The 10,743-nt window shown below is 40.6% G+C and overlaps 1 protein-coding gene across 1 annotated transcript in view; it reads left to right on the top strand.

Annotated features, from left to right (window-relative positions):
* The window catches only part of SNTB2 (syntrophin beta 2), an 87,490-nt gene continuing 76,747 nt past the window's right edge, over positions 1-10,743 (top strand). Inside the window, exon 1 of the mRNA XM_045818496.1 lies at positions 1-607. Coding sequence (XP_045674452.1) covers positions 28-607 — 580 coding nt within the window. The 5' untranslated portion in view covers positions 1-27. The remainder of the gene's footprint in view (positions 608-10,743) is intronic.

Raw genomic sequence — 10,743 nt, 5'->3', positions numbered from 1 at the left:
GGGAAGCGCTGAGGCTGCCTGACTGGAATGAGGGTAGCTGCGGCGACTGCGGCGGCGGGAGCGGGACAAGCCATGGCGGTGTGGACGCGGGCCACCAAAGCGGGGCTGGTGGAGCTGCTTCTGAGGGAGCGCTGGGTCCGGGTGGTTGCCGAACTGAGCGGGGAGAGCCTGAGCCTGACCGGTGACGCCGCGGCGGCTGAGCCCGAGCCCGCTCTGGGGCCGGCGGCGACCGCCTTCAACGGCCTCCCGAACGGTGGCGGCGCCGGTGACTCGCTGCCCGGGAGCCCGAGCCGCGGCCTGGGCCCCCCGAGCCCGCCGGTGCCGCCGAGGGGCCCGGCGGGCGAAGCTGGCGCGTCGCCGCCCGTGCGCCGGGTGCGGGTGGTGAAGCAGGAGGCGGGCGGCCTGGGCATCAGCATCAAGGGCGGCCGCGAGAACCGGATGCCGATCCTCATCTCCAAGATCTTCCCGGGGCTGGCGGCCGACCAGAGCCGGGCACTGCGGCTGGGCGACGCCATCCTGTCGGTGAACGGCACCGACCTGCGCCAGGCCACCCACGACCAGGCCGTGCAGGCGCTGAAGCGCGCGGGCAAGGAGGTGCTGTTGGAAGGTGAGCGGGGCTGGCGGGCGGCGGGCCGACGCTCACTTTGTTCCTGCCACCCTGCCCCCTTTGCGGAGCGAACCCCTTCCCTCCCCCTCCGAGTCCTCGTCACCCCTCTGCTGGTGGCCCAGCTCTCCCCGAGACCGGTGGGCTGAGGCTTTCACTATGGAAAAACTGATGCTCCTTGCAGGAAAAGTTGGGCAGTCGCGGGCTTGCAGTCCCTGGAAGACTCGGTTGAGATTTAGTAAAATGCAGCCGCGCTTGAAGCCCCGCCCATACACGCTAAGCTGACACTAAGAATTTAGAGGGCTCGAGTTCTGGAGGTCTCGGTTTGCCTCCTGAGGAGTGCCGGGTTAGCGCTTTCTTCGCGCACCTCTGGCTCTCAGGGCGGACGGGTCTGTTTAAAAAAAAAAAATTATCCTCAGGGATGCCAGCGGTATGCTTAGACAAACCGCCAAAACGCCGGTTAATTTATGGGAATTTAACCCGTCATTGGCTCTCGACAATAACCAAAAGAGATCATAGAACTTCCTTGAAGCCAGAAAGCTGAAACAGCAAGTTTGTGTGGTTAATGAGCCCTGTTTAACAGTGGAGGCTCACGTGTTTGAACATTTACAGCCAACTAGAGTTTTGCCCCTTTTGCAAGAGACCGGTGCCAGCTTCCTTCCATTCTACAGGCGTGGTACTGCACGGCTTTAAGCTTTTAGAGGTATGAAATGTTAAATCTCAAGATATGTTTGAATAGCCAGGATTATAATTTTAAGTATATATGTGGTCTGGATCTTTTTTTGGTGAATTTATAGGACTAATAGGAAAAACTAAATCTCATCTCCTTGAAGGACTCTTGCATTTTGGAGGTGATAGAGTATTATAAATGTGGTCTGAAAAGCCAATTAGATCAGAAGTTTTTGAGCGATTGGCCTTTTTTCCTGGTGATTCAGTCATTCAGGAAGCATTTATTGCTGGCTTTATAGAAGAGAATATAAGATGATGTGTCTCTATTTGATCTCTACCTGAAGTGTTAGGAAAATGCAAAACTTACAAGCTATTGATTGTGTAGTGCAAACTGTATATAAATGCCAAGGGACTGCCAAGTTAGGGAGTACAGTAGTTAGTGAAAATCAGGATTAGTCATGGAGAACTTTTTCAAGGAGCTAAATCTTGAGCCCCATCTCCAAGAATGTGATGGACATAGGCAGAGATGACTCAGGGTATTCCTGAAACAGGTAGAACAGGGGGAAGGGGTGGGGAGTGGGAGTAGGAAGTGTCCAGTTCTCAAAGTGAGAAACCAGAACTCCTGCTTGGCAAAGTGATTTTCACTTTTTTCAACATTGCTGGTAAATATTTGGAAAAATATTAGTTTGCAAGTACATGGTTTAATGTGCTCCAATTGTGAAATTCCAGTGTTCCACCTTTATAATATCCTATTTATAAATCTTATATATATCTCATTCATAGGTGGGGCTAGACAGTGCTTAGAAATTAGTGTTAATAAAGCAACAAATGAACAAACAAGAAAAGCAAACAAAGGCTCCTAGACACAGACAACAGTATGGTGGTTACCAGAGGGAAGGGGAGGTGGGGGTAGTAAAGAGTAAAGGGGGTGAAATATACGGTCACAGAAGATTTGACTTTGGATGGTGGGCACACAATGCAGTATACAGATGATGTATCATAGAATTGTACACGTGAAACCTATATACTTGTATTAACCAATGTCACCCCAATAAATAAAAAAGAAATTACTGTCAATAAAAAGAGTAAAATTATATATTGTGGCTTGGGTGATGTGCATATAAAAAATTGTTGCTTAGACCATGTACCTTGAAAGTGGCCTAAGCATTTGGTTATAAATTCTTAAAGCTCCGATATTGAATGTAGTATTTATGTAGTACTCAGTGGTGATAGGCAGACATTTCAAGTCCTTACACCATCCTTTTTTAAAACTCAGTTTTAGTTTAAATATAATTTGAACCTGGTATTCATACCAACTAAATGAAAATCATCTAGTAAGTGTTTTCATTAGTTTAAAATTGGCCGCATGTGCTTTTAGAAGGTTTACAAACGGTGGCATAATAACATTTACTGAGTGCCTTTTTACCTAACAGACACAGGTTCAACTTTACTTTCCCATTTTGTAAAAGACAAGCAGTTTTTGTCCTAATGTGGGGTGGGGGGTGTATAAAATTACACTTTACAACCAAGGGATATAAAAATAAAATTACTTAGGATAAGCAAAAATCACTGAGAGTAGTGATTTAATTGATCTAGTCAGACTATTTAAAATTGAGAGCTGGTGTCCCATCCAGGTAGGCCACTTTTAGAAGATAGATTTTATTGAATATGTTTAGCTTTTAAAGTTTTGGAACTGTATTGTCCTTTCATTAGATGTCTCAAAACTTGAAAAACTGCCTTAACATACCACAGAGATGCTCTTTTGCGGAGTGGGCAGGGAATTTCAGGCATGCCCTTGCCACCCCCAAGCAAAGGAAAGCTGCAGTCTCTCGTTGCCTGTGGTTAGGGAGCTGAACTAAAGAGTTCCTGTTTTATCTCCTGGATTTGTAGGGATTATTCATTCACACATTCAACATTTATTCAGCTCTGCCATGTGCCAGAGGCATTCGAATACACCTAACTTCTGCCCCCTGGGAAGTTTGAAGTTGAGATACAAAATAAGTGCAGCGAAGGGCTGTAATAATAGACCTCTGAGAGGACACAGCACAAAGGAAGGAGAGATCTACAGAAGATCATAGTGGGTGTCAGAGGTTGAGGATGCCTAGAAAAAGGTTGATGGCGAAGCTGAAGCTTGAATTGAGCCTTCTCCTAAAGAGAAAGCTGCTACCAGTAAAGACACAGTAAGAGACAGTAAGAAGGTATTCTGCCCAGTGAGGGTAGAGTACAAATGACGACTTTGTGGTCAGACAGACATGGGTTTGTTTCTGGCTAGTGGTGTAACCCCTAGGCAAGTTATTTAACCTTTCTAAACCTTAGTTCCTCATCTGCAAAACCAGGATGGTAATAATGACTCCCTGAAAGGTTGTTGTTCACTTCACAATTTATGTGCTGGGTACTTTTTAGGGACTGGCATACAGCAGTAAACAAAAGCAACAATAAAATACAAAGTCTAAATGAGAAAAGTAGGGAAGGAGTGCCTTGAGTTGGCTAGTCTCAGAATAGCCAAGATAACAGTGTTTAAAAATCCAAAAGCTTCATTTTACTTGAAAAGAAATATATAATAAGATTAAGAATCATCTTAATATCTAAATATATTGCTGATATTATTTTAGGCGAACAAGCTAAGAATGAGTTTGCATTTCTTGGATGCAAACACCTTTTTTTCTAGTCTTGTTTTCCTGTTTTTCCCATAATCTCTGGTCTAGGCCACCTTTTTTATCCTTGAATTTTGCATTTAGTTTCTCATACCTCTGATTTTTCCTCTTCCTTCACATTTACTACTCAGCTTAAAAACCTGCTATTAACTGTGTACTTGTGGTTTTGGCTAGTGACTCTTAGCAGAGATATGCAGAGATATGCAGATTGTAAGCATAAAGGGTGACTACTTACCTATCAGATATTGTATATTGAATTTACCATATCCCATTTGCTAGAAATAGGGTCTATCCAGAAAGCTTCTAGAACTTACACTTTCAGGGCTATAAAATTAATTAAATAAATGTGAATTACACTACATATCAAAAGGTGTTCCAGAGAAGGTTAAGGAAGACAGTGTAAAGTATCCAGTTTAAGGTTTGATATTTGAGAAAAGATCAATATTTTTAAAGCAATTCTCATTGCAGTATTGTTGAAAAGATCTTTTATTGCCTAAATATGGTTCTTAAAATATTACTGTCTCATCTACTGAAAAGAAAATGGCTGAGTGTGTAGAGGATGTGGATTGACATGAAATTTAACTTCAGAATTGAAAATAATTTTTGTATACAGAATGGTTTGAGATTTTGAGTGTCATATAATATGACTTGTTGTGTATTTTAGGGCACATGTGACAAATACTGCTGATACTATTATGCTGCTAAATTAAAGAAGCTAGTTTAGATTCCTGCACTGCCACTTTCTTCATTTTATGTTGGACAAGTTGAGAGTCTCCTGCGGAAAACATTTTACATTTTCATTGAGGCCTTGTGTGTATATTCATTAATCTGTCTCTCAAAGAACAACTAAATTGTCAGGACATTTGTGTTTTTGTGTTTTTTTTGTTGTTGTTTTTGTTGTTTAGCCTTTTTATGTTTCATTTAATGATTAGACATGTTTTTATGAGAAGTTATGTCTTTGTAATCAGATTCTTTTTTATAGACTCCCCTCATGCTAAATTATGCCCTTTAAATTATTATCAAAATGTGAGAAGCTTATTGATTTTAATATAGAGTGGTTATGAAAATTTTAAGGACATTTTAGAAACGATAACCAGGCGTAAATTTAGATCTCTGTGTTGTGTAGTCCTCCTGGGATAAAAAAGTTATTTTACTTTGTGATCACATGTGTGTCTTTGTACACAAGAGATGAGGTACAGCCTGTGACTATAGAACAGTGGTCATTCAGGAGTCCTCTCTCCCTGGCTAGGTGAGCACGCTGTCCTCACTGAACGATAAATAATGACACTTGCTTACATTTCCCACCAACTATGCCTTGCATTTTTATCAGGGTTTAAAAATTATTTGTGCATTTTTATCTGTATCTTCTTATCTGACCTTTACACAGTCCTTTGATGTGGTGGGCTGTTTTATCTTTGTTTTGTAGATGATTGCACTGAAGTTCATTAAAGTTAAGTGAGTTACCAAAGGTCTCAGGATTTCTTTTGATTTTTAAAGGAAAAAAAATAATGTTTCCTTCGGACAAGAGGGAAAAAATCTTACCTGGAATTTCAAAAGTTGTAAAGTCTCATCTTCCAGATGAGAAGTTAATGACCGGAGAGGTTAGTGGCATGTTCAAGGTCATCTAACTAATTAGTGGTGGAATTTGGACTAAACCCAGTGCAGCGCTTTCTCCCTGTACCACGCTACTACAACCAGTCAGATCCTTTAGTATCTCTTACACGTCATCATGTTGCAATGTGTTGTTAAGAGATCAATGTGCAGAAGAAATTTAAGGTGGTCCCTGGCATCTGAAGACTTAGACTGAAATTGGACAGAGAAATATACCACATAGAGAGTAACCACTAAATGTGTGGGTACTCACTCTTGTTCAAGAGCTCTCTGAAGGGACTGATGATCAGTTGGGAGACAGAAGAGTTGAGTATGACTTCTTGGGGAAAGGATAATTTGATCAGAGATGTGGAGGACAGGTTGCTTCTTTATATGGAAGGCCGCCCAAGTGGAGGGGGTAACCTGAGCAAAACCCAAAATGAGCATGACATGTGATAGGAAGCGAGGAAAACTGGAATGGACTTGGGGAAAGGAAATAAAGCTGGGTAGATAAATTGGAGCCAGATTATGCAAGGCCTTGAAAGCCAGCCAGAGGAATTTGCACCTTTTTCATTTTGTCAGTCAACATTTATTAAGTGCCTATTGCAAACAAGGTATTATGGTAAATGCTAGAAATTCAAAATTGGGAGTAATTCCTACCCTTTAGGCTAGTAAGGAAACACTTACAGCAGGTTTTGATAAGTGGGTTGAAGGAGATAAGAACGTGGTACCCAGGAAGCAGAGGTAGAAAGAAGCTCAAAGGAGACAGCATGTCAAAGATAAGAAAGTGATAAGAAAATATCTGATGTGTTGAGAGAAATACAGCATGGTGTGGTATGGGAAGTGTGCACGTGGAGACCAGGCAGCGGTGGGCAGAGGCAGATCATCAAGGGGCCTGTGTGTAGTGCTAAGCAGTGGTCTCTAACTGCAGTTTATACAGGGTGGGGCAGAAGTAGGTTTCCAGTTTTGAGTACGAAAAACACAGTTTATTCTTGTATTGTTATTTATTAATGTATTATTTTCCATATAAACAACTGTAAATCTACTTTTGCCCCACTCTGTATTTACTTTTCAACCTGATAAAAGATCTTGAGTTTTATTAATATTTAATATATAGATGACACTGGCTCTCTCAGTCTTATGAGACGGTGCCATGATACATTCAACATACAAGGTGATGTCTTAAGGGAAGAGTAGAAACCTCACAAAGCAGAGGAACTGAGTGGTGACTATACTAATTTGTCTGCTGTTATCACATTGCAACTCACTGCAGTTTACTTGAGTCTAATTGGAGCAGATTTACTTTGTATTATCTGCTTTTAACTCAGTCTTCACTGAACAAACAATAACAAAAGTGGCTTAGAGATTTGCACAAAGAAGCCACAGACTGAAGATAATTCTAACAAAACAAACAATAATAAGATAGAACTGATGTTTCTCCTACTAGGAGCTCTTTCTCACATTTCAAGGTAATCATATCTGTCAAAAGGTCAGACTAGCCCTGCCTGGGTAGTTCAGTTGGTTAGAGGTTCATCCCAGTGTTCCAAGTTTGTGGGTTTGATGCTTGGTCAGAGCACAGAAGAAAATCCACCAGTGAATGCATAAACAAGTAGAACAACAAATTGATGTTTCTCTCTCTCTCTAAAAATCAATAAATAAAAAAAAATTTTTAAGGTAAATAAACAGGTCAGCCTAAAAAGTGAAATTGCCAAGCAGACGATGTGAAATATGGATTAGCACATTACTATTAATAATGAAAAAAAAATAATGAACTTCACCCTGAGAATATTGTACTTTGAGTCATATAGTAGCTAATGATAGTATGACTTCATCGGGGATATATTTGTATATTTATTTCATATTTATCTTATTTTTTGATTTCTATATTTTATGTTTTATAATATACATTATGTTCATTGATGATGAATATTCATAGATTGAGGGTGTAGACCCAGATTTTTACTGATAGGTATGAACTGTTAAAAGCTTTAGGCCAGGGAAGCCACTCAGGCTTTAAAGTGCTTTAAATGAGAAAGTCCTTTAAATGAGGGACTGATCTCTTAGAAGTTCAAAGTGGCAGAAGCAATGTGGAAAGCTCAAGACATGAGGTAAGGGAAAACAGTTAAGAGACTAGAAGGACAGTATGAAACTGAAAAACATTAAAGATGGAAACAACAGGTGTAAGTGATCAGTGTGGGGGCAGAGGGAGAGAGGAGTGGAGGGTAACTCCTGTGTACCTGGCTCGGGAAACTGGAAAGCTATGAAACCAGAATGGATGGAGGAAGAACTAGTTTTTTGAATAAAGATAAAAAAATGCTTGATTTGGGACTTGTTAAATTTGAGTTACCTTTGTGACATTCTGGTGCAAAAGGCCAGTAGCTGGTTTGAAGTACAGGTCTGTAGTCAAGAGAAATATCAAAACTGAGCTGAAGGTTCGAGATGTCAGGGCAGAGGTGGTAATTGAGGCTGTGCGTGAATGTAACCAAGAGAGTGCAAATTAAAAAAAAATCGAACCAGGATGGAACCCTGCAGAACCCCTCATTTAAAGTGAGAGTGGAGGAAGAAGAAACCAGAAGGAGACGGTCCAGGAGGTAGAGAGCAAGTCTGAAGAAACTGGTGTAGTGGAGGTCAGGGGATCAGGAGTTTCAAAAGATGGGGTGATAAGCATCTTCAGATGCTACACAGAAGCCAAGAAAGTCAAGGACAAGGAAGGAGTCCCTTGGACTCGGAATCAGAGAAAAAGGTTGTTAGAGTTCTCATAGGAGCAGTTTCTAGTCACAGGAGCAGAAGGCAGTGAGTAGACTGCACTTTTTAAAAGCTTCTCAGAAAAATAAAAGAAGCAAAGATGGTAAGTGGAGTTGAATGAAATGTCTAAAGAAGGTTTTATTTCTGTGGTGGTTTGTTTTTTATTTTGTTTTGTTTTGTTTTAAATGGGAAAGAATTGAGACATACTTGTACAGCAAGGAGAGGAGGCCAACAGAGAAGGGGAGAGGTTGAAGAGATAGAAAGGGTGGGGAACTGATGCAATCCACTTTTAAGCCAGGAAGTGACATGATGGGAACAGAATTTTGGGTTGGCAGCAGTGCATGCATCGAATGCAATGCAAGGAGGAGAGACCAAAGGTAGGAGTGCTACAGCTGTTGTAGGAAAATGCAGTCAAACCAGACGTGATAACCTTGAAAGGGGTAGTGGCAGTGGCACTGGGGATATAGAGAAAGATTCAAGAAACATTTTAAGGTAGGCGATTCTTGCCAAGGGACAGCAGAATCCACCAGGGACCTTTCCCCACCCAGACAGCCTCCTCTGACTACCTGTGCACCCAAAGATTTGAAACTTGGAGAGAATCTCTGGCAGTGAACCCCTGTTACTAGCACAGGCCTTGGATCCCTCAGAGACATGGGGCTGGAAAATTGAGAGCCACTGTTTTAAATGACAGGATGTGGGGGCAGGCTGGGTATGATGATTTAGCCTTGAGATTTCTATCTCGGGACAGTAGAAGATTAGTTGTTACCAGTGGGGGGGCGGGGGATGGTATAATCGGGAGGGTGTTAAGCTTATACCATTCAGCTTTGTTATAAAGCACTTAAGCAATGTAACTGTGGCTGTGGGGACTGAGAGGAAAAATTTTAATCTATAAACATTACATAGAGTTACAAAGCATAAGGACATATTATTCCTTAAAGGGTTTTTTTTGTTTTGTTTTGTTTTTTTCCCCCTAGCTTAGGGAAATGAGCTTTTGGCTTCCTCTGGAGAAATTATGATGTGTTCATGTGAATTTAAAATTTTATGTCTAGAGAAATATAGTTGATTTAGTTACTTTGTGCTGTTCTAAGGAAAATACACTAATTTCTTTATCAAGTTCAGTTTAAAAACAAAACTCATGAAATAATTTTGTATATGAACAAAGTGCCAGTGATTATGGTGCCAATAGTTTGCCTTTTGGGAAGAGTAACATAGTTACAAAACTCAAATTTGGTTTCATTTCTGTAACCCAGCTCCCAAGACATTGCTAGAATGCCTTGACGTGTAACGAGGTAAGAATATGTGAAGTGCAGATTTCTTTAAAAATTCCTTTGGCTTTTCTGCAACGTTTTTTCTTTCTACTGTCTTCTGACCCTCTTGTTTTTGAATTTGCAAATTATTTAAAATGCTTTATGGGAAGTAAACTTAATGGGAGAGATAATAAAGTTGAGTCGTGTATCTTTCCATTTAGTTATCTGTCTGTGTAAAATGTTATACCTCACACTTGGAAAATGGGAAGCGTTGATTTTTCGTTAAAAGAGACTCAGACAAATTATAGATAGATTGATTGTAAGTGAAATGAGTTGATTGACTAACAACAAAAAATGATAGTACACATTCCTTATTCAAGGCTCTTTTTGGTTTCAAAGCACAGAAAACTATTCCAGCTAGTTAAAATAAAGGGATGGGTATATTATAAGGATGCAGACAGGTCTCAGAACCCCAGAAAAAGCTGAGCAGGCAGGCCTCAGAAATGTCAGGAACCAGGGCAGTGCTGAGGACCACCACTCCCTCCTCTCATATCTCAGCTCAGGACTTCTGTTTCTCTTTGAGATTATCTTTTACAACAGCTTTGTTCTACTCCTTTTATGGGTTTGGGTTTTTTTTTTTTTTACATTTAACTCTTTATGTAGAATTTATTTTGGCATGTGGTGTGCAGCAGGCATGTAACTTTATTTATTTTCTCAAATAGTTAGCTGATTGTCTCACCATTACTTGTCAAATAATCCTCTTGCATGCACTGTCTGTTAGATGGATGAGGCTGCCTGGAATGCCATGTGAGGAGATTCCAAAGCCATATCTGGGTTCAGCAGGAAAGCATGCTAGTTAGTTAGCAATGTCTGCAATGAGTGTGCTGTGGTGAGGTACAAAACCCGTGCTACCTATCTGCCACCATCGGAATGACCTGTCCTTCCCTGATTGATTTGAAATGTACCTTTATTTATACACTTACTTTTTTACATTTTTGTGATCTGATTCTGGATTTTCTATTGCGTTCTATTTGAGTGTTTTTATAACATACCACACTGTATGTTGTACCTTTAACATTTAATATGTGAGGATTCAAGTGGACTATACCAGTCAAGAAAAATTTGAAAAATAACAGTAAATAATTGCACAGTGGTATAATTACTTATTTCTTCAGCTAAGATTTGGAATGATTTTATCATTCTTTTAAAAAACCCTTAGGGATTTTTTTTTAAG

This window comes from Phyllostomus hastatus, unplaced genomic scaffold (genome assembly GCF_019186645.2).
Source record: "Phyllostomus hastatus isolate PE091 unplaced genomic scaffold, TTU_PhHast_1.1 phas_scaffold_345, whole genome shotgun sequence".
NCBI lineage: Eukaryota > Metazoa > Chordata > Mammalia > Chiroptera > Phyllostomidae > Phyllostomus > Phyllostomus hastatus.
Note: the sequence above shows the minus strand (reverse complement) of the source record. Positions and strands in the feature narration are given on the sequence as shown.